Source organism: Rousettus aegyptiacus, unplaced genomic scaffold, assembly GCF_014176215.1.
Source record: "Rousettus aegyptiacus isolate mRouAeg1 unplaced genomic scaffold, mRouAeg1.p scaffold_m13_p_4, whole genome shotgun sequence".
In the NCBI taxonomy this organism is placed as follows: Eukaryota; Metazoa; Chordata; class Mammalia; order Chiroptera; family Pteropodidae; genus Rousettus; species Rousettus aegyptiacus.
In genome coordinates this window covers 92,655,171-92,682,946 of record NW_023416307.1, presented here as the reverse complement: position 1 = coordinate 92,682,946, position 27,776 = coordinate 92,655,171, and the positions used below count along the sequence as shown (strand labels likewise).

General features: G+C 33.1%; 1 protein-coding gene across 5 annotated transcripts in view; it reads left to right on the top strand.

Annotated features, from left to right (window-relative positions):
- Positions 1–27,776, top strand: part of ATR (ATR serine/threonine kinase) — a 135,873-nt gene that overhangs the window by 84,010 nt on the left and 24,087 nt on the right. For all 5 annotated transcript variants that reach the window (XM_016126480.2, XM_016126481.2, XM_016126479.2 and 2 more), the window contains 11 exons: positions 6,570–6,690; positions 7,743–7,880; positions 9,608–9,818; positions 11,835–12,013; positions 15,747–15,911; positions 16,957–17,048; positions 19,623–19,714; positions 19,948–20,125; positions 22,037–22,216; positions 22,654–22,813; positions 24,720–24,899. In XM_016126480.2, coding sequence (XP_015981966.2) covers positions 6,570–6,690; positions 7,743–7,880; positions 9,608–9,818; positions 11,835–12,013; positions 15,747–15,911; positions 16,957–17,048; positions 19,623–19,714; positions 19,948–20,125; positions 22,037–22,216; positions 22,654–22,813; positions 24,720–24,899 — 1,696 coding nt within the window. The remainder of the gene's footprint in view (positions 1–6,569; positions 6,691–7,742; positions 7,881–9,607; positions 9,819–11,834; positions 12,014–15,746; positions 15,912–16,956; positions 17,049–19,622; positions 19,715–19,947; positions 20,126–22,036; positions 22,217–22,653; positions 22,814–24,719; positions 24,900–27,776) is intronic.

Here is a 27,776-nt window from a genome sequence, read left to right as displayed (position 1 = left end):
CAAAGGTGCCATAGAAATAATTTTATGAAAAAACACTATGATATGGCTAGGTAGAACCTGGCTTGTACCCCAATATTGGTAGTTTTCTTGTTATGTTCACCATAACACTTGGTAAAGTCATCTAGAGAATTATATTCACGATGATTCAAAATAGTGATGGTTAGCTGAGAGATTATTGCACTTTTAAATTCTTAGAAATTTGGAACAGTGAAGTGCATAATGTTTGCTGAGATCCTTGAGTATAGGGCATTTATTATATTTGTCATTACCTGACTTTAATTGGTGATTGGAAAGCAATTCAGTCCCTTCAAAAAGATGTTACATACATGTAGTTATAAGATGTCAGCATTAATACTGAGGAGCAAATAGAAAGGATCATGTTGAAGTTATAGAAGAAGGAAGTAATAATTGATATAAGAAATACCCCAAGGAGCATCCAGAATAGTAGCCATATCCCTAATGGGAGATTAGACCTAGAGGGAAGAAAATCTTTTTCATTGTAATAGAGAAAGACAAAATGATAAATATAAATCAGCTACATTTACAGATGCGATTATGGGAAGCAATGGGTTCTTTTTTTTCTCCATGAAATATAAGATATAGAAAATGAGGTTATTTGTGTAAGTGGCAATGGAGTTGGTGTAGGTGATATGAGCAGAATGATGATTTGAAATAATTGCTTTGGAAAACAGAAGAGAGGTTCACTGAGATTTAAGACTAAAAATATGTAGTACTGATTCCATAAGCAATTGAGAGATATTCTGCTCTCAGTGCAGTGGCCTGGATATCATTTCTGTGAAGGCAGACATTCAGATTGATCCAAAGTTGGGAGGTTGGAAGATTGGTACAGCTGGTAAAGACAGTGTGGCAATAGAGTGGGTAGAGGATATTACCAAGAGTGTGCTTGAAGTGAAGGACCATGGAGACCAAGCTGTTTAGGGAAAGAGGTAATGAAGGAAGGTATTTAAGTCAGGAGAGTTTTGCAGGGTCAAGTGACACAATTTCTCAATGACAGAGAACAAATGTGTTGGAGTAACTAGGTGAAAGAACTAGAAATTTGGGAAACTATGGCCATAGCAGAAGGTATCTAAATAGTTCATTTTGGAAGTGATGAAGTTTCTTTGTATTGGCAAGGGAGTCCTGATAAAGTAGTAGAGGAGAAAGTCATTTAGAAGTTTTGAGTTTGATTAGATGGTCCAGCCAGACATTGAAGTCACTCAGGATGATAAGACTTAAGAAAGAAAACACTATTCTGGGAAAACATGACAGAGTCAGAGATGTCCTCAGATCTCTCCTCTTGAAACAACAATAAGCTGAACATCTAAAACAAAAACCACCCAAACTGCACATCAGCACATCTGAGCGTGGGATCTGCCCATAAGAGCTACCACAGGGTAGAACCCTGAGTGTCGGGTGGTAGACTTATAGGAGGAGGGGAAGAGGAGAAGATACAGTGACTTCCCTGATCAGCCTGCCTGGAAGTGCCAGGACTTTTCTATGCAGCCAGCAGCAGGGCTCAGTCATCGGGGCAGAGAATGGAAAAGCGGGATGGGACCGCAGAGAAACAACAGTTGATTTCTACCGGCCCCAGCTGCAAAACCGAGACTGAGCCACAGCCCCCAACCCCCAACCTAGAGGGTCCCTCCCTCCATATCCTCCAAGACCGATCATCATGGAGCCCCAGGGCAATCTGAACAAAGGCTACCGAAACTGTTGCTAATACTGACAGGGACTGAAACTGAGAGTACCGAGTGTGATTTAAATCTACAAGAAAATAAAAGACATTAGGCTTTATATAAAGTAGTAATCCAAGAAGCTTAGACAACACCTACTGGAAACCAAAAGAAAAGTGCTGCCTTTGCAGCTGCCTAAAGGCCTTTAGATTTATCATGTAAATATATACATAAAGACCTTTATATAATAAATATTCTTTCTGGTAAAACAACAGAATACACTTCCATTAAGGCCCAAGTGAAGAAATAGTCCATGAAACACCATTAACAACCAAGGAGACAAGGCATCTCAGAAAGGAAGGGAAAATGTTCCAGAAAATGAGCTTACAGACATAGAAATCTGCGACTTAAAAGACAGAGAATTCAGGATGGTACTTCTGAAAAAACTCAGTGAATTCCAAAACGAGTCAAATTAACAATTACAGAAACTGCAAAACAGCTAGATGAGCAGAGCAACGAGATTGAAACCCTCAAAAAAGAGCCAAATAGAAATTCAGGAGACTTAAAAAAAAAAATACTACAAGAGTTGAAAATTGAAAGAGCAAGCTTGGGAAATAGAGTCAATGAAATGGAGGAAAGGATCTGTGATATCGAAGACAGAAATCTAGAAATAAATCAGACTGAAGAAGAGAGAAACTGAAAAATGGAAAATAGTGAAAGATAAATACAAGAACTAGCAGATACCATCAGGGAAAAAAAAAAAACAAAAAACATAAGAATAATGGGCATTACCAAAGGCAAGGAAAAGGAGCAGGGGCTAGAAACCATTTTCAGACACATAGTGGGCAAGAATTTCCCAAATCTAAAGAATGAGCTGGAGCTTGGAATTCAAGAAGTCAACAGAACACCCAATTATCTCAACCCAAAAAGGCCTTCACCAAGACATACTGTATTAAAGTTATCAAAAATCAACGACAAAGAGAATTCTCAGGGCAGCCAGGGAGAAGAAAACGGTAATGTATAAAAGAAAACTCATTAGGTTTTCATTGGACTGTTCAGCACAGATCTTACAAGTCAGAAAGTAATGGAATCAAATATTTAAATTATTAAGTGAAAGGAACTACCAGCCTAGAATAATGTATCCAACTAAGCTCTCCTTTAGATATGAAGGAGAAATTAAGACCTTTTCAGACATAGAAAAATTGAGGTAATTCTCCACTATGAGGCCTGCACTACAAGAAATACTGAAAGGTGCCATCTCATCTAAATCAAAATAACAACAACAAAAAAATACATAATTAGAAGTAAAGTGGCCATCAGGCAAATAGAAGCAGAGGAGTGCAACTCTTACTAAGAACAGGACATGAAAAGCTTAAATAATAATAATAAGATGATTTTGATAGCAAGGTAGTAATGAATGTTCAACGTAGAAACAAATTGAGATAACTATTACTGAAAAGATCTAAATTTGCAAAGAGGAAAGGAGATAAGGCACACAAAGAAGAAAATGGAAGACTGAATAGATATAACTATCTTTTTCATATTTGTAATGGTAACCACACACCATAGAGTCAGAAGTGAAGTATATAACATAAAACAAGAAGGACCAGAGGGAAAACCCATGAAAGTCAACCAAAATAAAGAAAACAGAAGCACGAGGACAAAGAATCAATGGAAACTCTGAACTTCCAGAAAGCAAAAGATAAAATAGCTATAAGAAGACCTCATATTTCAATAATCACCCTAAATGTAAATGGACTGAACTCACCAGTAAAAAGGCACAGAGTTACAGAATGGATCAAAAAACAAAATCCAACCATACGCTGCCTCCAGGAAACACATCTCAACTCCAAAGACAAAGACTCAAAGTGAAAGGGTGAAAAATGATATTTCAAGCAAAAGGCATTCAGAGAAAGCGGGAGTAGCAGTACTAATATCAGATGAAATTGACTTCAAAATCAAAAAGGTAAAGAAAGATACTGATAATGAGAATCATGCACCAAGAAGACATAATATTTATTAATATCTATGCTCCCAATCAGGGAGTCCTGAAATATGTAAAGCAATTACTAACAAAACTAAAGAGAGAAACAGACCAAAACACTATCTTAGTAGGGGGCCTAAATATCCCACTGTTGGATATGGACAGATCATCTGAGCAGAAAATCAATCAGGAAACAACATCCTTAAAGGACACATTTATGATCAAAACACTTAATAAAATCGGTATAGAGGGGAAGTAACTTAACATAATAAAGGCCATCTATGACAACCCGTCATCCAACATTATACTTAATGGTGAAAAACTAAAAACCTTCCAAGATCAGGAACAAGGCAAGGCTGTTCACTATCGCCACTGTTATTCAATTTAACATTGGAGGTCCTATCAAGGGCAATAAGACAAGAGAGATATAAAAATTCAAATAGGATATGAAGAAGTCAAACTTTCACTATTTGTAGATGACATGATTCTCTCTATAGAAAACCCTAAAGACTACACAAGAACACTACTTAAACAATAAGCAAATACAGTAAAGTCTCGGTATAAAAAATCAACGTTCAAAAATCCATAGTTTTCCTATACTTTAATAATGAAATGTCAGACAAAGAAGTGGTAAAAATAATTCCTTTTCCAATTACAACAAAAAGAACAAAATACCTAGGAATAAATTTAACAAAACACGTGAAGGATCTATATAATGAAAACTACAAGACCCTATTAAAAGAAACCGAAGAAGATAAAAAGAAATGGAAAGATATTCCATGTTCTTGGATTGGAAGAATCAACAGAGTTAAAATGACCACATTACCTAAAGAATTATACTGACTTAATGCAATTTCCATCAAATATCATCAGCATTTTTTAAAGAAAGAGAACAAGAAATCATCAGATTTGTATGGAAGCAACAAAGACCACAAATTGCCAAAGCCATCCTGAGAAAAAAGAACGAGGCTGGAGGCATCATCACTCTGTCCAACTTCAAATCATATTACAAACCGACAGTAATCAAAACAGCATGGTTTTGGGAGCAAAACAGACACATGGACCAGTGGAATAGAATTGAGAGTCCAAAAGTAAATCCATATTTATATGGGCAAATAATTTTCAACAAAAAAGCCAAAATCATACATTGGAGAAAGGAAAACCTCTTCAATAAGTGCTGCTGGGAAAATTGGATGGCCACCTGCAAAAGAATGAAAGTAGAGTGTTATCTATCACCACACACCCAAATTAACTCAAAATTAATTAAAGACCTGAATATAAGACTTGAAACAATAAAATTCATAGAAGAAAACAGGAATGAAACTCAAGGAATTTGGACTTAAAAAGGATTTTATGAATTTGACCTCAAAAGCAAGAGAAGTAAAACTAAAAATAATTGAATGGGGCTACATCAAAGTAAAAAGTTTCTGTTTAGCAAAAAAAATCGGCAAGGTAAAGAGACACCCATTCAAATGGGAAAATATATTTGCAAGCAATGCCTCCAATAAGGGCCTAATATCCAAAATATGTAAAGAACTCATACAACTCAATAACAACAAGAAAACAGACTATCCAGTCAAAATATGGGCAGAGGACCTGAACAGGCACTTCTCCTTAGAGGACGTACAAATGGCCAACAAACATATAAAAAGATGTTCGACATTGCTAGCTATTGGGAAAATGCAAATCAAAACCACAATGAGATGCCATCTTACACCTGTTAGAATAGCTATAATAAACAGGACAAGTAATAGCAAATGTTGGAGAGGATGTGGAGAAAAAGGAACCCTCATACACTGCTGGTGGGACTGCAAATTTGTATAGCCGCTATGGAAAACAGTATGGAGGTTCCACAAAAAAACAAAGAATTGATGTTCCATATGATCCAGCAATTCCACTATTGTGTATTTACCCCAAAGACTTGAAAACCCATATCCATAAACATATTTGCACACTGATGTTCACAGCAACATTATTCACAGTGGCCAGGACTTGGAAGCAACCAAAGTGTCCTACGATAGATGATTGGTACATATATACATTGGTACATGTATACAATAAAAAGAGATGAAATAATGCCATTTGCAACAACTTGGATGAACCTTGAGATAATCATTCTAAGAGAAATAAGCCAGACTGAAAAAGTTGAAAATCACGTGATATCACTTATATGTGGGATATAAACCTAAAAGGAACAAATGAACAGGATGAACAGAGACACGGGGATAGGGAGAATGGATTAGTGATTATCAGACTGTTGGGGCTGAGGGAGGAGGGGAGAAGTAGATCGTGTAAAGGGGTTCAAATATAGAGGGTTGGTGGAGGGTGAAGTGGGTAAAGAGGATTAAACATATGGCAGCTGAAGGAAACTGTTCTTTGGGTCGTAATCACAATAGAATATATAGATGTCAAATTATAATGTACAGGTGAAAATTATATAATTGTATTAACCATTGTTACTGCAATAAATTTAAAAAAAGAAAAGAAAGAAAACACTAAGTAATGTACTAAAGTCATCAGTGAGTCTGATAATCGATTAATCGATGAGTTTGGAAGATTCCCATAATGAGGAGTAGATAATATTATACCCTGATGACTTGAAGCTCAAAAGAAAAGATTTTTTTTTTTTTTTTTTACAGAAGACAGGAGTTTTGAGGATCTGAAAGGAGCATTGTGAAGAAGGGGTGGATTTAAATCCTTTGAAGTACTTGGTGTGAGCAAGATTTACCTCCCATCCCACCATGAAGAAGGATATAGGAAAAGTAGTATCTTAAACCAGATTTCAGTAAAGGCAAAGCAATAGTGGGGTAGTCAGGGAAAGAGTTGATATTGTTTATTAAAGTTTCTTTACTAAAGTCTTAATAGGTGGATATATCTATATATTTTTAACACCCAAATTTTCAAAATTACAGATACAAGAGTTCTCAGAAGTCAACAGATTGGTCTGGAGTAAAGAAGCCAATTTACTTAAGTAAATTAGGTAATAACTTTGCAGAATGGTCAGCATCTTGGGCGGGTTATCTTATAACAAAGGTAAGAGAATTCTGTACAGAATTTGTTAACCAAAGAGAAATTCTAAAGGAAATGTATCTGAATGCATAGCACGACCAGCAGGCATTGAAATATTTTTATTAATAATGATAGAAATTTTTGTAGAAAGTATTTGTTACTAGTAGCAATTTCTTTGCTGCTACTAAAACAGTTTTTGAATAAGAAGGTAATTGTTTATCAAGCAAATTACTATGGTCCTAATGTGCTTATACAATGTCTATTATATATGTCTGTTCATTTTACATTGTAAAATTGTACTTTTTAAAAGGAAATAAATGCTTTATCAGAATTTATTACATAATAAAAAGATTATGTAATAAAAATATATTTTCCTTTAGTGGCTTCTTCTAAAAGAAGATACATTATTTGAATTTGCTCTAAAATAATAATAAAGAGTTTTTAAAAATGAGATTTCACAGAAAAATAAAGATATTTGTGATATTTTTCTAATATGAAATTTTTACATGCCTCAGACAAAAAGGTCCTGTTCCAAGAAAATTTTTAAAGCATATTTAAAATTCACAGCTTTTGTTTTTAACTCATATTTCAGTTAGTGTTTAAAATGTTATAATAATAATTTATAACATAATTTTAAGAAAATTTTCCTCATTTTCTATAAACATGCTGAAGGTAGAATATGCTAATGTAGACTATGTTAATTCCAGTGCTCAGGGAATTAGTATACTAAATCTAATGCTTGCTAAATAAAAATACTGTAATTAGGGAAATTAATCTGTAACAAAACATGGTGAGTTTAAAAGTGAACTATAAGTGGGGAAGACCATTTATGCTGAGGTTGTTGGTAGGTCAGGTAGCTGTATTGCCTACTGGGTCTCAGCAGTTCAGCCACTTGGGGATATTTAGCATTACTAGAGAGGCCATGATCTGAAATCTTCCTTGCTTGAGTGCACATGACTTTAAGACAGTATCCACTTTGCAGTGATAAATCATCTCATATATTGTTCTTTGGCATTAATCAGTAGAATAAAATATATAAAGCTACTTAACTCTCCCTAAACCATTTGAGTTTATAGGTTCGGCATGATCTTGCCAGTAAAATCTTCACCTGCTGTAGCATCATGATGAAGCATGATTTCAAGGTGACCATCTATCTTCTTCCACATATTCTTGTGTATGTCTTGCTGGGTTGTAATCAAGAAGATCAGCAGGAGGTGAGAGTTATTATTTTACTTGATTTCTGTTTGTCCAAACATTTGTCCAGTGAATAGAAAGGCTACATATGAGTGGGGAATGTAGATTAATGTGTTCTACAGATGTGCATGTCTAAGTGCTTAGAGAATTTTCTTTAACCTTTTATTTATCAAAAAATTATGTTGCTTAGGGTAGAATATTCGAAAGTATATGTTATATATGCCCAAATACACACAGAATTTGTGAGAAGGATACATAATCTATTGATCATGATTTTTCCTGGGGAATGGTACTATGGATTAGGGTAGAGGAAGGAGTATATTTTATTATTCATTTTATAATAGTTTCTAAGTTTAATTTTTAACCACATGTATATATGTAACTTTAAAAATGATTATTTTAATAGCATAAGTAGTATATTACTTTGTGAAAATTCAAATTATACAAATAAAAAGTGTACCCTTTGACTACCATTTCTAATCCCATATCTTCAGAAGTTATCATTGTTACTAATTTGATGTGTATTTTTCCAGACCATTTTTTTTAATGTAGTTGGTTATGTTTTGTTCTTTATGATGGTATTCTGTTGTAGGTATTGTTCTGCAACTTGTTTTCTTCTGTTAATTAAAAGAGATAGTATGCCACCATTCCACCATTTGTTTTATTAACGCTGCCATTTTATAGTTGTACCAAATTTACTTAACTATTGCCATAATAATGATTATTTACAATGTTTTGCTTTTACAAACAATGCTATGATGAGCATCATGGTAGTTCTTTCTTGTGAAAATGTTTATGTATGTGTGTCTAGGGTGGATTCCAAAAACGAGAACTGTTGAGTTATTTGGTATATACATTTAAAATTCTGTTAGAGACTGCAAAATTGTACTGATTTATAGTTTTAACCAGCAATTCATAAGTATATCCATTTCCCATGCACTTGCCAGTACTTGATATTTTCAGACATTTAAATTTTAGGGAACACGATGAGTTAAAAAAAAAAAAAGACATTTTATTGTTTTAATTTGCACTTTCATTATTATCAGTAGTTACGTTCATTGGCCATTCGGATTACTTTTCTGTAAATTGTCAGTTTATATCCATTACTTATTTGGGGGTGTGTGTGTGTGTGTGTGTGTGTGTGTGTGTGTGTCCTCTTTAATTAATTGGTGGGAGTTCTGTATGTATTCTGGATACCAATTTGTGCTAGTCATATCTTACAAATATTTTTCCTAGTTAGTGGTTTTCTTTTTGACCTTTGTTTATTCCTTTTACCATGAAGAGATTTTAACTGTAAATGGCGAATTTATAAATCTTTTATAACTTTTGAATCTTAAGCCGTGCCTTCTCATAATCAAATGTCAGAAACATATTTCCTACATTTTCTTATAATTCTTTTGATTTTATATTTAACCCTTCAATTACTCTGAAATTGACTTTGTGCATAGCATGAAAGATTGTTTTAAGTATTTTTTACTACTAGTTAATAATTTTATCATCATTTATTAGAGTAAACTAGAATAATTTAAAAATATTTTTTGTATTTACTTGTATGAGTCTTTTACAGTAGATTTTCTGTTTAGGATAATCTTTTATTGGCTTAATTATAGATAAGAAAGATAATTTATTAATCCATGGTAGGTTTTTTCCTTTTGAAAATTGTTGCCTTAGAATGGTTATTCTTTTATGTTAGATAATAGCAAAATTGCGTAGATATGTTATTAACCATAAAATGAGTTGTTCTTAGGTTTATGCAGAAATTGTGGCAGTTCTAAAGCATGATGATCAGCATACCATAAATACCCAAGACAGTGCATCTGATTTGTGTCAACTCAGTACACAGACTGTGTTCTCCATGCTTGACCATCTCACACAATGGGCAAGGCACAAATTTCAGGCACTGAATGCCGAGAAATTTCCACAAAGCAAATCTCATAGAGATAAGGTAGACTCAATGGGTAAGTGATAACTTCGGTTTATGTTCTTAATTATTCACCAATTAGCTTCTTTATGTATTAATTTTATGATTTAAGCATTAACTTCTAAAAGACCTGTATTTCCTTGTATACCTTTTTGTCCCCACTTAAGGTGGCCTTTTCATTGAGAAAAAGCAGTGAATTTATAGTCGGAAAACCTCTAAATTCTCAGTCTCATTGCCTTAGGCAAGACACATGCCAAATTGTTTTGTATAAAACAAGATTAATATTATCTTTCTTAGAAGATCGAGGATTAAATAAGATGATGAATATATAAATTGTAAAGGATGAAATAAATGCCATGTTAATATTGTTATTAACCTACCCCTCATTGTTAACTCATTTACTCCATATTACCTCAGTGTATTGTGTGTATACATATACATATATACGTAGTGAAATGTTCATTACCTTTTTCATTTGTAAAATACTCTGCCATCTTTTTTACATTTAAGTTTTAAATTTCAAAGGAGATTTTAATTTCATGGCTTTCCCATTCGCCCCTGGTATGTTTATGTTTTTTGTTCATTTTATCCTTTTTTGCCTGTCTCTGGTGGTGTTTGGTATCCAGCAGCTCTTCAAATATGCATAGTACATATTAGTACTGCTATACCTATCCTGCTATTTTTTCCTATGATATTACAACTCCCACTAAGATGATTAAAAGGGAAATCTTATTAGAGGTAAACATGACATTGCCTTGTGATATAAGCATTTGGTGAGAAGAATATTAAGATAATAATGGATACTTTTAATGTCTCAGGACCTTTTTTTTCATTCTTGCAGCAAGTAGAAGTAAATATACCTGCTTCTGTATACTTCAGACATTTTAATGGATATTATGTTTTCCTCCGTCAGGCTTTGAAAAGGCTAATTGAAAAAACTGACTAACAATTCTTCACTTAAACAGTTCTCAATTTCTAAGCATCAATCTCAGGTGTTCTATACCTGTGAAAACACGTACATTCCTCTTGTTAAGCGCAGTAGTTTATTTCTCTAAAAATTTTTGAACTTGCAGTAATTATCTGTTCAGGGGAATGTTCTTCTCTGGAATATGGCTAATATATTTTCCATTAATGTAACAATTAAATATTTGTTTTTGTTTCTACATGTGAAAATAGTACTATAAAACCAAGCTCGAACTGTGTTATCACCATTTCTAGTAACATTGCAATAAAAATTCTAGCTTTTAAGAATAACATTTTTAATATTTCAAAAGTACAATACTTTTAACATTTCTCGTAATTTGAAATGATCTACAAATTTTGATGGAATTAAAGGATTTATTTTAAATATTTCTTTTACATTTATTATCTTAATTATTTAAATTTATTAAAAATAATCTTTTAAATAAGAGTTCACAAAATGTACTGTCCTCATTTAGAAGTTTCCAATTTATGTCTTTTCTTAGACTCTAGAAAAAAATTACCTTTTTAAAATATTTGTGATTTTACTTCAAAGACACTTTTACTTTAAGATTCCATTGTAATAGTTGATATTGTACATATGGCAACAGGAAAAAAATAGATTGTTAACAAAGAATTTTAAACTTTAATAAGAAGGATAATTTCCATAATTCTGTTCTTTTCCTACCAAAGCTACATTCTATTAGTGTTTTTACAGTTATCAATAATAAACAACTCATTATATTTTTTGTATCATATTTATATCTTTTCAACATTTCATATGGATTCACATTTAATGCTCACTACAACATTGTAAGTAAGGCAGAGCAAATACTAATACTTCCCTTTTATTTGTGAGGAAACAAGCTTGAATAAGTTAAATGACTGCCTGAAATAAGTAATAATAATGAAGTTGGAACAAGAATTCTCTGAGCAATCATCTTGTTGATAGTTATATTCTAAATATGATACCCTAATACATTTATATTAATTTAGTAAAATAAATTGAATTTAAAGTAAATTGAAATTAAAATTGACACTTTAAATTTCATCCTCTAAATTTCTAATTACTGAATTATGTTGTATAATCTAGTGTCTACTGTGGATTATAAAGACTATCAGAGTGTAACTCGTTTCCTAGACCTCATACCTCAGGATACTCTGGCAGTGGCTTCCTTTCGCTCAAAAGCCTACACACGAGCTGTAATGCACTTTGAATCATTTATTACAGAAAAGAAGCAAGATATTCAAGAGCACCTTGGATTTTTACAGGTTTGAAATTAATACAGTGAACTTAATTATGATTGCCAGTCTATTATGTTTATAGTGTTCATTTTATCAAATATTTTAGATGCTGTGCTAGGCACTAGATCTTTGTAAGCAGTTTAGAAGCTTACAGATCAGTGGGGAGAGATAAACATCATTCAGTGTAAAATCATAAGTACAGCGAAGTATATATGCCCCAAGGAAGGACAGTTAACTCATCTTTCATTTGGGTTGTGGTGAGAGATAGGAGTAGGTAACAAGGGGTCAGTATGGGCTTCTTGAAGATGATATCTAAGCTGAGTCTTGAAGAATGAGTAAATGATAGATAAGTAAAAGGAGGAGGCAAGACATTCCAAGCAGAGGCTTCCCTATGGATTTTGGAGAGTAAGTACACCCATCCCTCTGTTTATGCGGATTATCCGTTCTACCCCTTTTTTTTACTTAAAAGAAAACCACATAGAGTCCATCAGTATGAAAAAGATACTAAAGAAATAGGCCAATATAGGTCATAAAAATATTTATTTCACATATTTTCCCAAAATGCTAATGAAAATTCACAATAACCAAAATATAGTTTATTAGCTGTCAGTATCTGTACTGTAATCTAAAGCAATCAACCTCTTTAAAATTGGCACAAAGTCACTATCTTCATCACTTGAACTATTTGGAAGTACTACTTGAGTTTCATTATTTATGTTTATGTTTTTGGGTGATCTTTGCTAAGTTTTCATAAATTCTTCAGTATTCACTACAACATTTTAAAAAATCTTTTTGATTTTAAGTCTTGTTGGATGTTTGGGTCAATATCTAGAATTGCAAGTTTCTACTTTTGTGACCAGTTGAAGAGCTTTGTAAATATTTTCTTCAGTGAACGAAACTGGTTCAAGATCACTGCCATATTCATTGGCAGGATGGGCTTCAGATATTACGTGAATTCATTATCAGTTAATTTGTTATTATCATCTGTATTCAAATTGTCAGAGCATTCTTCTTGAAATTTATTTAATAAATTAATAATGCCAGTTGATCCCTCGTCACTTGTTGGAACCATATGCCTGGGTATAACCATTTCTGGCTATCCTACTTTCCAATAAACATTGAAAGGTGATAGCTTTATACCACTCAAAGCTAAAGCAATATTCTTGATATAACTTAAAACTGTGTACTTATTCCAGGCTTCTGTAACTGTAAGTGATTTATTATCTTCAAGTTAATTAAAAATGTCATTAAAACTCCATTCAATATAATTAATCTTAGTGGTAGAAATAATGACTTGATCTAAATGTTGGATCAAGGAGGTTGTATTTGGTGGCAAATATACAACTTTTATATTTGAATGTTCTCGATTATGTGGATGACCAGGTGCATGATCTAAAAGTATTTTTAAAAGGAAGACATTTTTCTTTCATATAATTTTCAGCTTCTACAGCAAAACATTTGTAAAACTAGTCCCAAAAACCATCAGTAGCCACTCATGCTTTTTTATTTGCCATACAGTGAATGGAAAGATCATTATAAATTGTGTGTTAGTATTAGTTTTTCATACACTGCTGAGTTAAGCTATTGTTTTTTAGAAAGAATAATCGCTAGTAATGGAAATAAAAAAGAAAGAACCACTTAAAATGAGACCATGTATGTGGAAGCTGCATATAAAACATCCACAGTCCGCATAAATGGGGAATATTTACTGCATATTAAAAAACTCACATAAAAATTATACCGTGTAAATTGAAGGACGAGTGTATATGCTAAAGAGTAAAGTGTTAGTTTTGGAATGGCAAAGAAAAGATAATCACAGAGGACTTTTCAGTTTCCCAAGATTCTTAGAGGCTTTGAACCAGCGAAGTGCTTCAGTCAGAATGGCATTTTAGCTAAATGCCTATGGCAGTCATGGAGGAAGGGTTTGATTGCGGCTGTGATTTAAGGCGAGCAGGCCATTACTATTGTAAGAAATGTGGCCCCGAATGGGGATAGATGGATAGGAGGATGTACTGGTTATAACAGGAATCAGCCATGACAATATTGGTGAAATAATGGGTTAAGTGATAATATTTTGACCGTGTAGGGAAGAAACTAAGGATAAGTGGGGCTAATATAATGGGATTAAATAAGAGGTCAAAATTTCTCGGCTTTTTCAAGTCAAACTGTGGTGAGAGAACTGGAAAATTAGTATCTTATAGTCTGGATAAAGTATTAGTGCTCTTCTGTCTTGTTTTTCTCCTTATCTAGCTTTGAGTCTATTGATCATTGTTAAAGTCATTCCCTTTCCACGGATGTTCAACTCCCTCTTTTTCTTCCTCTATGTGGTACTCACTTTGTAAAATCCAGCCCTGGATAAACTCACCCGTCTTCTTTTCCAGTGTCTACTTGTAAGGAGCTGAACATTGCTGGAGAAAAGTCACACAATCACGAAATGAGTTTTTAACTTTTTAAGTTCATAATCTTAGACATCAACTGGACTCTTAACAACTGCCTCAGTCCTTCTGTGTTTCTCTAGTAAATCCCACTCTTCAAGGTGACTATTTCTTACCTTCTCTTTATTTCTTACCTTCTACCTCACTCACTTAACTCTCATTTCATTGGTCATTGGGAAAATAGAAGCCAAATACCTGCCAAATCTGAAAATACACTGGCTTCTCTGCCATATTCTTTTTTTTGGTCTTCTATTGTTTCTAATGACCCCTTCCTATCAAAATTCAGTCCTACTCGTATTCTCAATTTCATGGATTTCATTCTTCAAATATTCTTGCTTTCTCTAGTATCATTAATTTCTCTTTCTCAACCAGAGTATATAGGATATATAGACATGCTCTGATATCTCCTATTTTAATTTTTTACAATTCCCTTTATCTTAAGTTCTTTAGATACTATTTCCCTTCACAGTCAGTTTTTTAAAGAATTTTCTATTTTCCCTATATTCACTTCTTTACTTCTCGTTCACTCTTTGCCCGTTCCAGTAAGCCTTCTTTCTCCATTTCACTGACTCTATTGCTAGGAAAATCATTGGACTCAATGTTACCAAATCTAATCAGTGTTTCCCAGTCCTTCTTTTCTTAACCTCACTGCATCATTTGATCACTCCTTTCTTTATAGGACATTTGCTTTTCTTCCGTGGCTCCTGGGATACCACATTCTACAGGTTTCTTCAAACTACTCTGGTTTCTCCTATTAGTTTGATTTGTTAGTTCTTTCTTATCTATGACTATAAAATGGAAGTTCTCTACTCTCCTTCTTCAGGTCTCTTCTCTTTATATATTCACTTCTTGAATCATGCCATCCTTTCCCCTCCCTGTCACCGAAATTTTTATCTTAAGACTATCTCCTTCTAACCCAGAATGGATGTCTTGGGTTTCTTGAAGGCATCTGAATACCAATATATTAAAATGCTTGTTTACATTTTTTTGTTTTGTTTTAAAATGCAGTAAAACACTTATAAACTATACTCAGCAGATTTTATTATAAATTGGGTCAGAAGAGAGTTCAGGACCTTGAGGTTCTTTACAGCTCTTGTTATCAATAACAGTTACTAATATAGGTTCATATTTAAGTGGAATAAGTGTTGTAGCAATAGAATGGCTGGGAATAAATTATAATTTTATTGTGAGTCTGCCTTGAAACAAAACTTATTGCTTTGAGAAAAAATTTTCATATGCTCTTTTCACATAAACTCGTAGTTTTAAGTTTTATTCTCCTTTCCATTTTCCTCCTCATTTAATTGCTTTTTAATGGTCGAACAAAGAAATTATATGCTGCTATGCATGAACCAGATGGAGTGGCTGGAGTAAGTGCAATTCGAAAGGCAGAACCATCTCTTAAAGAGCAGATCCTTGAACATGAAAGCATTGGCTTGCTGAGGGATGCCACAGCTTGTTATGACAGGGCTATTCAGCTGGAACCAGACCAGGTAAGATAATAAATGAAAGACAACATAATGAAAAGAGCCGAGCCCTAAACTCTGGAAAACTTAGTTTTAATAGTTTCTACCAGTGTCCCAGTGTGTCTGGAAAATATTTAACCATCATCGAGCTTGAGTTTCCTAATGGATAAAATTAGAGATTCATGCTAGATGATCTCAAAGATCCCTTCCCACACCAAATTTCTGTGACCTGAGAAAGCCCTCAAATCAATGAGATTTATTGTGGAGTATATTTAGGTTAAACTGTGTGTGCAATTACTCTAAATTTTCTATTTTTATTTGCTATTAAAAATATAAGATATACATCAATTTTTAAAATAATAGTGATTCTCTACAGTTTAAGAAACTTTTACAGATTTCACATGCCCCTACCAACATCTGTGAATCTCTGAAATGAGCCCATAGAATCGTTGAGCTACAATTTCTCATGGGGGTATGTTATATAGCTTTTATTTATTGGGACAGGAAAGGAGTTTAGAATCGTTGATTTATAGTCTCGACCTAGGTTCTCTGTAATCTTAGGGTATTGCTTTTTGCCATATTTGACATGTTCATTTCTCAGAAGCTCAATATACAGGGCTTTCAATTTTTTACAATCTTATTTTCAGTTTTAAAGAATATTGCTTAACACTATTTAACTTTTTAGATTCTAAACCCAAAATATATATTAATAATATTGTGACCTTGAGTTTTCATTGTATATATGACAAATAATATAACAAGTAATCTTTAAATAAAATAATAAAGAGTACTTGTTACTTTTATATTTGATCTGAACCAAAAATTAGACCAAATCTAGAAGAAATAATACATTTAATGTGAGATTTTAAAGGTTGTCTGCATTTAAAAAAACCTATTCAGGTGCGTGTAGGACATTGGTAAGGGACTCTGCCATATAGCAAAGCAAGGTAATTACTAAAATAAGAAGGGTAGGCTCAATGAGGTAAATAGTATTTTTAAAAATAGATATTAGTTAAATTGTTTTAGTTCCCAAGGTATATTTGAAGTGACAATTGTTATTTTAAATTTTTAGATCATTCATTATCATGGTGTAGTGAAGTCCATGTTGGGTCTTGGTCAGCTATCTACTGTAATCACTCAGGTTAATGGAGTTCATGCTAACAGGTAATATTTTTTGAAAGTATGATTTTCTTTTGTTATTATATCTTAATAGGGAATTTTTAAATTAATGAATTGGGTTTACATAATGTTTACTAAAGTAATGAAATCTTTTTTATGTTTTCATGCATTGGAGCTAAGCACCAAAAAATATATTTTCCTCTATCTGATCTTGGAAGCTAAGCAAGATCAGGCCTGGTTAATACTTGGATGGGAGACCACCGAGGAAGACCAGGTGCTGTAGGCGTAAAATAAATAGATAGATGGATTGATGATAGATAGATAGATAGATAGATAGATAGATAGATAGATAGATAAGGGATTATAAGCTGACAAGGTCCTTGCAGTCTCTGAGGTCAACCAAGGGTTGTTGTGCCTAAAAAAATTAAAAATAAAAATAAAAATAAATTTTTCCTACTTTCTCATAGCACTTGACAGCTTATCTTTTGTCCAAAGAGTCATCTTTGAATTATATCTCCTTTAATAGAGGAACCTTCCAGAACTCACTTATTCCTGATGAGGCTCATATAGGCACTTCAAAGGGTATCTCAGCTCTGCCTATATTGTCAACATCCATTTATTTTCTGTGTTGGGGAGGGAGAAACTTTGTGACTGCAAATGGAATACTGTTCTAGACTCTGTGGGTTGATTTTTCCCTAAAAGATTGATAAAAATGAAAGCAGCCTTCTTTTTTTTAAAGAAAATGGGTTTGTTATGGCAAATCAAATGATTACCCCTTCCCCTCACCAAAAAAAAAATAAAAATAAATAAAATACACTTACGTGTGGCAAATACTAAGGCCAGACAGTTTTTAGTTTGGAGAATAACTGGAGGTTAGTTCTGCTCTTGAAACTGCCTTGCTCTGAGAACTGTAAGCCTTGTTCCTTAATGTATTTACTAGATTCCAAATGACTTTTCTGAGCAGTGAGGTCTGGTCAAGACGGAGGGGATCTTAGTTAACCAAAGGGCACACAGGCCACCATTTTCAGTTAAATTACTCTGAAAGCAGCTCTTCTAAGTACAACTCCTGTCAACTCAAAACTGTGATGTATAAAGACCACCATTCTATAATGTCGCAGAGCATAGAAGCTCACTGTTGGCCAGATGGTTTCACAATAGTAGAATAAAAATGAAATAATGGAGGAAACTGCAAAAGCAGGGAAAGATCATATGTTTTAGATATATTTCTCCAGATTAGTTGAGAGACCTTATGAATAAAGGAATTGTAGGAATTTGGTACAATTTGTCATGGCTCAAGCTGAAGTGTCAAGTTTTCTTATGAAGCACACTGGACAGTTAGACTCCTCTTTCATTTTCACTTTTGATCTGGGATACATACAGCCTTCTGATCTGTGAAAAGGCAAGTGTCAATAATTTAATGAATGCTGCTACATAATATTGGAGCAAATGATCATAAAGGATATGTATTTTCCTTGGGGGGAATATTTGCATTTAAACAAATATTTCTCCAAAATTATTAACTATGCTTGAACTACAGCATCATTGTTTTTAATGTACCCATTTATGGGGTTAAGTTCTCAAAGCTGGATCCTCATTGCCACTTGGTACTTTTTGGTATAATGTTTGGTATGACGTACCTCCTCTGGATAGCACATCTTGCTAATTCTACTCAGATTTTTATCCTAAAACTGATATTCTGGAGTCTGGTGATAAACTTGTAAAGTTATTAAAAATTGTAGTTTTGAAAAGTTTATTTCTATTGTATTTCTATTAGCCTTGTTCTAAATTGCTTTTGGTGTTATTCATATTTAAAAATTAGAGAATATTCAGTATTTATGCTGCTATTTTAGATTTTATTAAATAAAAGTTTACTCATTTGTTACATTTTCTTTATGGATTTTTATTACAGAAAGAGTAAGAATAGCACTGCTCCCATCCTCCTCGAGTCTGTTATTTATTTATAATTTGGGGATATATGTCCCTGTCATTGTTATTAGTTAACTAAATGGAAAAATGTGCAAGTAACCGAGAATATTTTTTAAATAAGTTTATATTTTAGATGGCTAATTTTTGTATACTTTGTTATGCCATTGACACATCACTTGTAACTTTCTTAAGCCCTTATTGTTGAAGGTCCTGTACACCCCCAACTCCCATCCCACCAGCTCCCGTATTTTTATCTTAAAGTTAATTCAAAATCCCAAGTTATTGGAATTGCTTACTTCTGAATGCATATATGTTTAGTTGGCTTTTTTTCTTCCTTTCCCTTTGTTCAAGTTAAGCATGAAACTAATCTTACAACTCTACTTTGTAATTATCCAGGTATTAATTATTCTCTAATACAGGACACAATTTAATTTGTCAAGTTATGACATTTTAAAATGGCTCTATCAGAAGTAATTATTGAAGGAATGTTTTCGGGGAATGGAAAGATTAAAATTTAGCAGGTTGTTTTAGATAGAGATAATTATTTTCTATGTATGTACAAAATATAATACAAATACAATAAGTAGAGTAATAAATAAATACAATAAATAGAGTGTCTAAACCAAAATAAAAATATTTAAATGCCACTTTAAATAAATAAAAACTTAGTTGTTATGGGTTTTATTTTAATAGGTCTGAATGGACAGATGAATTAAACACATATAGAGTGGAAGCAGCTTGGAAATTGTCACAGTGGGATTTGGTGGAAAACTATTTGGCAGCAGGTAAAATTACTTCTTAATTATAAGCAGTTTTAATATGCTATAAATATTCAGACTTAAGTAGCTAAGTAACAGTCATAATTAATCTATCAGCCTGTTTTACGATAGCCTTGTTCAGTTGTTCAAAGTAGAATGAAACCATCTGTTCAGAATTTCTCCTGACCATTTACTATGTGAAATAAAGCATTTTCTTAGACCCAGCTACCATGGTCCTTGACTCTTCATTTGTTTTTTAGATGGGAAATCTACAACATGGAGTGTCAGACTGGGACAGCTATTATTATCAGCCAAAAAAAAAGATATCGCAGCTTTCTATGACACACTGAAACTAGTACGAGCAGAACAAATTGTACCTCTTTCAGCTGCAAGCTTTGAAAGAGGCTCTTACCAACGAGGATATGAATATATTGTGAGGTATTTTGAGGTTTCCGTTTCTATATTACTGGTCTGTAACTGTCATCCGACAGGTTTAGAATTTTTTAATTAGTAAATAACTGATGGTATGTCTTGTTTCATGCATAATTAGACAAAATGGCTCTTTATTCTTTAACTCACACCCTGTAGTTATTGAAAAATATTCTAACATACATCCTATTAATTAGGAAGGCAATTATGAGACTAATATATTTTTCTTCATATAATTTATACTTTATTTTCTATACAACTAACCTAAATAATATAGACATCTACTGTGCTTGGCACATTGGTATTTTCCTTCCTCCTTATTAAGAAATGCATTTCACATTCCTACCATCCCCCAAAAACATATAGGCATTACATTATTAGAAAGGAGTATTAAAGTTTAGAAGGAGTAAAGAAAATAATGGAAAACATTTTAGATCTGTTAATTCATCTGAAGAAAATAGTTAAACAAATGTTTTAATTGAACTATAATAAATTAAAAATATAAGTAAGCAATTTTTTCTTTTTACTTAGAAGAATTGGTAACATGTTTAATGAAACCAGAGATTGGACCATCGAGATTAATTCTATTCTGTAGCTACTCAGCTGCATTCTTGAACACTGAGTCATAGATATTGACAATGCATGAGGAAAAAGTTAGTGTGATTGTTTCCTTCAGAGGGAAGCATTGCTTTCAGTCTTAGGGGAAAAAAATAATTAAAAATTGCATTCATTTCCCTCATACACTGTTGGTAAGATTGCAAATCAGTTCAGCCACTGTGGAAAACAGTGTGGAGGTGCCTCAAAAAATTAAAAATAGGTATACTTTTGACCTAGCAATTCAAAGTAAAGTAAAACAATAATTCATAAAGATCTACGCATCCTTATGTTCATGGCAGCACTGTTTACAGTAGCCAAGATATGGAAGCAACCTAAATGTCTATCAACAGATGACTGGATAAAAAAATTATGGTTCATATATGCAATGATGTAGATGGACCTAGAGGTTATTATGCTGAGTGAAATAAGTCAGACAGAAAAAGATACAAACCATATAATTTTACTTATATAAGGAATCTAAGGAACAAAAAGAACAAAGTAATTGAAACCAGACTTACAAACACAGAGGACAGTCTGGTAACGCCCAGAGGCAGGGTGGGCAGGAGGTTGGGAGAAAGCAGTGAAGGGTTAAAGCACAAAATAATAGTTGATGGGTGGTCAGGGGGATGGGGAGCATGGTATAGGAAATGCAATCAGCAGCAATGTGATGGCTATGTATTGAGTCAGAGGGAAGATAGAATATCAGCAGGATCGTTTCGTAAACTATATAAATGTCTAACCAATGTTCTGTATGCTTGAAACTAATAATAGAATAAAATAAAATCATTCGCAAGCCTATTACTACTCATTATATAACTACTATTAATTTTAGATATTTTCCTTTTTAGACTTTGAATTTATGTATGTGAATTTGACTTAAAAAGACCAAAAAAATCTAGAGGTGTGTTTATAGTATACATATACAGTTCTGTATCCTGCTGTTGCATGTTATTAAAGCCTTTTAGTAAACCAAAAATAAGTTGCATTCATTTCACAATTTTTTACTATTATCAACTATACCAGGTCCTTATATAGTAGCACCAGCGATATATGCAAAATTATGTTGATTTATAATGGATCCATATTTTATTTTCATATAGGTAAATATTTAAATCAACATAAATTGGTATTTATACCCAATTTGAGAAGGTATAAATAAATGTTACTGTTTATATATACCAAGAATATATATTAGTTAAAGTTCTTTCAAAGGAAACTACACATTTCAGATTCTTCATGGCTAATTTAAAGTACATGCTTTATGTATCAGATTAATAAGGCTGAATATTATAATCTTTTAATGTTGGCTCTGTCTGTCTCCAGATTGCACATGTTGTGTGAGTTGGAGCATAGCATCAAACCACTTTTTCACAAGTCTCCAGATGACAATTCTCAAGAAGATTCTCTAAACTGGGTAGCTCGACTAGAAATGACCCAGAATTCCTACAGAGCTAAGGAGCCTATTCTTGCTCTTCGGAGAGCTTTATTAAGTGTCAATAAAAGGTTTTCCACACTTTTTTTTAATGTCAGTTATCGTGAATAATATTTGCATATTATTTGGGAGCAGTTATTTTTTTCTAATTTTCTCTCTGAAGCTGTATTTTTCTATGTTTACCTGTCAGTGCTACTCTGTGTAGTTAAAATGAACTTAGAACTTAAGAATTACATGTATATGCAATATATATATATATATTTTTTAATTTTAAAAACCTATCCGGGGGAGGCGCAGATATAAGTCAATAATGAGATCTTCATATACTCATAATTAATAAAAATGGTGCACTCTTAAGAAAATTAAAATTAGTTTTTAAACAAATTAATCTTTGAAATGATGTATTGAGAATCTTTCATGTTGGGAATAGATATTTTAATTGTTGTCGAATATACTTAAAAATGCTCTCCACCCCACCCCTACCCCCTGTTTTGTCACATTTTTTTAGACCAGATTATAATGAAATGGTTGGAGAATGCTGGCTACAGAGTGCCAGAGTAGCTAGAAAGGCTGGTCACCACCAGACAGCCTACAATGCTCTCCTTAATGCTGGAGAGTCCCGACTTGCTGAATTGTATGTGGAAAGGGCAAAGTGGCTATGGTCCAAGGTAACATCCAGGGGAATGGCATCATACAAATGTATTGTGTTGCAGATTATGTACTTCCTATAAAGGCCTGAGTGGGAGATGATTCCTAATCTGAATTCAGAATCTTCTTTTCCTGTCACCTTTCTTCATCATTTATCTACCATAATTGGGAGGAAACTGTTCCTTCTGTCCTGAGGTCCCTAAATATTTTTTTATTTCAAGGCTGAAAGTGTAGTTCTCTCATTTTTTCTTGAGGGAGGTAACCAATTTTTACTTTGTTTTTACCTTCTTTCTTTATGTATAAAGGGTTCATGTAGTAAGCATTCAAAAAATTCTTGTTAAATGAACACAATAATGTCCTTACATCCTTGGCAGATAATTAGTTTTGCGTGGACTTACCAATATTACTGTCAAGATTCACTTCTAATTTTCTAGCCTGTTAGAAAGAGCTTAGCTTCAGAACAAAAGTCACCAGTAGCCTTTAGATTAAAGCTACAATAATGATAAAAGGACTTTTTAAATATCTAAACCACTTGCAAAGCTTATGCTTCAAATTTAAATGGCTGTTACTTAACATATTTTATGCTTACCATAAGTCTAGAATTAGTTGTAGGCATAGTGTGTTTTGACATTGACATTTACCAGCTGTAGCTGGTACTGTCTTTGATTGCACCAACTTTATAGGTGGCTGAGACAGGACAGTGGAGGAGATGTTTCCTAGATAGAAAATCAAAACAATAACTCGGCCTGCATTAATCAGTATCTTGTCATTTTTTGAGCTAGTGCTAACCTATTTATTGTAATGCCTTTAACTCTATATGTTAAAAATGCAATTTATCATCTAATATTTAGTACCTATTTTTCCTCCCATATTCCCTATTTTGCTGAGTAGGACTCTATTGCATTCTTTCAGCCAAGACAGAAATCTGGACATCACCCTGAACTTCTCTCCCTTACTTTCCACTTCCAGTTGGAGACTAAATTCACCTTATAAAAGTCTTTTGAATCTTCACCCTCTTATTTATCTCTGCTGCTTTCATTCATACCCTTACTTTTATAGCCTATAACAATATTAATAGCCTTTTGGGGGTCATCACCATTTCTGTGTATACTTGACTGCTGCCTGTGGTCTTTCTGAAATGTATGTTGAATCATGTTGCTACGCTTATTAAAATCCTTCAAAGTATTCTTCATGCCTTTTGGATTAAGTCTAAACTTTAGAAAGTACACAGGGCCCATTATGACTGAGTCCTAGTCTCCTTCTCCAGTCTTATTTGTCACCATCTCACAAACCCTGTAGACTTCAGCTAAAACCAGACTACTTATCCTTCTCCCAATTAAAATTATTATTTCTTCTACCAAGAATGTATTTCACTGAATACTCTGCCATGAAAATTTATTCTCATTCTTTAAGACCCAATTCAGATTGTCCTCATTTGGTAACCTTTCCTGACTGCTGCTCTCCTCCATTTTCCTATATTTTCAGGTAATTTTTAGTGGATTCCTTTTTCTTTTCCTTATAATACACATGTATATTCCTCTGTTAATAGCACTTAGCTAATTGTGTTATTATTTTACATAGTCTGTTTCCTCCCTTGACTGTGAACTTTTTTAAGCTAGAGATTTTGATTTATTCATGTTTGTTTATCCCCAGTCATATACATATATAAGGTCCCTGCACTTTGATTAACTATGAAATGAATGAGTAAATGAATGAATAAATATGAGTTCTTCATGAAATGAAGCACTGCTTCCTTTTTAGGATTTTCTTTTCTCAGGATAGAAATAAGAGCTAACCATAAAATTACAAATGAATTTATACATAAAATAGCTAATGAACTTTAAATCCTAACAATTTTATTTGTTTTTCAGAAAATGTAAATACGTTCTTAAATTTAAAAGCTGGTTGTTGCCATTTTTCTTTTAGGGTGATGTTCACCAGGCACTAATTGTTCTTCAAAAGGGTGTTGAGTTATGTTTTCCTGAAAATAAAACCCCAACTGAGAGTAAGAACATGTTAATCCATGGTCGAGCTATGCTACTAGTAGGCCGATTTATGGAAGAAACAGCTAACTTTGAAAGCAATGCAGTTATGAAAAAATATAAGGCAAGTATATCTATAATGCAATTTTAATTAGAAACATTTTTTTTTTTTTGCTTTTGAAAATAATTTTAAAGTCCTTATGGAAGAATACAGATATAAAAACAGCCAGGAAACTCTTTTGACTTTTTAGTGAGTATATAACATAAGTATATAGCTGGAAGAATTAAAGTAAATAAATTCATGAAACTATCACCTAGGTCAAGAAGTAGAATGTTATTAGCACTTTACGACCCACCCGAATCACCCTCACTCCCCAAAGTTAACTAAACCCTAGTCTGAAAAGTTTTCAACAAGTGCAATATATAATTTCCTTATTAGTCATTAAGCTTTACATGGATGGTATTACAAGACAGTTATTTCTCAGTAACCCATGGGTCAAAGAAAAAAATAGCAAAGGGAATTAAAAAATCCTTTGATGGATAATAAAAATATGCATAGTAAAACCTGTGGAATGCCTCTAAAGTCATTCTTGAAATGAATTTTTTATTTTCACATATTGGAAAAAAATAGAGGCTCCAAAATTAATGAGCTAAATTTCTATCTCAAAGAGTTAGAAAAGGAATTGAAAAATAAAAAGTAAAAATAACAAAGAATATAGACTATAGGAAATAATAAAGTAATAGCTAGTAGCTAGAATTTGTGAGGCAGATTAACTAAGAAAGAGAAGTTAAATAGGCAAAAAGTTTTAGATCCATGTAGGAAGCCGCCTAAGTCTTTGAAGACAGTGGTGCACATGCAAAACTCAAAACTATGAGGTCCCACTAGAGACAACTTCTAAGGAAAGAACAATATGTGTGTGTGCTGGGGGGTACTATAAGAAGAATAATATTCAGAGGGTAAATAACGTCCATTGATATAAATCATCAATGTCTATCTTTTGGGGCACAGGAGGATAGAAAAAGGTAAAGTGTTGACAAGTATATCTGGAGAGGCAAACTGAGAATAACTAGCATATTTATCAAGATTTATTATAAAGGTATACTAATTAAGATGATTTTGTATTCATGTAAGATTAGACAAATAAACCAATGGAAAAGCAGAACAGAGAACCCAGAAACAGATTCCTGATAATACTATGGAATAATGAGGAATAGTCTGCTCAATAAATGATGTTATATCATTTGGATATCAGGGGAAAAAATCAAACTTGATTCCTTCTTCACACCGTAAACAAAAATGAACTTCATGTAGATTATAGATCTAATTTTGTGAAAGACAAAATAAGAAAGATCCTAAATAATAATATAGGAGAGTATCTTCAAACTAGAGATAAGTTAGGACTTCTTCATTAGACCAAGGACACTAACAATTGTAAAAGAAACAATTGATAAATTTGACTAAGTTAAAATTATGAATTTATGTTTATCCAAAAATACTGTTAAGACTGTAGAGGCAAGCCATAGATTACAAGGCATTTGCAATATATAAGTGATGAGGCTCATGTCCATAAAATAATAAGAACTAATAGAAAAATACAGACAACTCAATTTTAAAATAGGATAGAAAACTTCACAGAAGTAAATATATGTAGGTGACCCCCAAAAAGAAAAAAGAAAATGTGAAATATAGTAAAAAGGAATAAATGCAAATTAATGCAAATTAAAAGCATTATTAGATAACATAATATACCTGTCAGAATGGCTAAAATTTAAGATTGATAGTTCCAAATGTTAGGCAGTAGAACATTTAGACTCCCATAAAATCCTGCTATAAGATTAATTGGTATAATCATTTTGGAAAACAGTTTGGCATTTTCTGCTAAAATTGATAGTACTAACATATAGCAATGAAACCAACAAACCAAAGTTACATGGAACAACTTGGATTGATCTCACAACATAATGTCCAATGAAAAAAGCCAGATACAGAATAATACATTTAGTATGATTCTATTTATATATAGTTCAAAAACAAGCAAAACAAATTTATATTAGAAGTAGAAATAGTGATTGTCTTAATCTGTTTGGGCTGCTATAACAAACATACCATATACTGGGTGGCTTGAACAACACACATTTATTTCTCACAGTTCTGGAAACTGGGAAGTACAAGATTATGGCACTGGCCAATTCATGTCTGGTGAAGGCCTGCTTCTTGGTTCATAGACTGCCATCTTCTCATTATAACCTAATGTGGTGGAAAGGGTCAAGTGAGCTCCCTGGGGTCTCTTTTATAATTGAGCTTCAGCATATGAATTTTTGTTTGGCAGAGGGACAAACATTCAGTCTAGTGGTTATTTTAGGGGAAAAGGAAAGGGATAGTGATTGGGAGGGTGAATGAGGGACTCCTATTTCTGGAGTTCTTATATGGGTGCTACCACTTGGTGGTAATTGATCAAGCTGTACATGTAAGATTTATCTATTCTGTAGAACAATTTTAAAAGCTTAAACCAGAAAAGAAGAAAGAAGGGAAGGAAAAAAAAAAGAAGGAAGGGAAGGAGGGAGGGAAAGAGGGAAAAAGGGAGGAAGGGAGGAAAGAAGGGAGGGAGGGAGGGAGGGAAAGAAGGAAGGAAGGAAGGGAGGGAGGGAGGGAGGAAGGAAGGAAGGAAGGAAGGAAGGAAGGAAGGAAGGAAGGAAGGAAGGAAGGAAGGAAGGAAGGAAGGAAGGTTGATAAAACCAGATTGAAAAATATTTTTTTGGAAGAAATTTTAATTAGTGTTTTCCTTCATTCCCTTTATTTTTCCTGTGACTAAATGGAAGAGGCACACTGGCTGCCTTGTCCCTGTGACTGATTGGGCACATGAATCCAGCATCTATTCCATACATATAGTTATATAATTTCTCCCCACAGGCAGCTTTGCATCTACATGTTTTCCTGAATCGAATCAGAGGAAACCGAAGATGTCATTTAAGGTTTCTAGTCTAAACCAGGTTCTCAAAC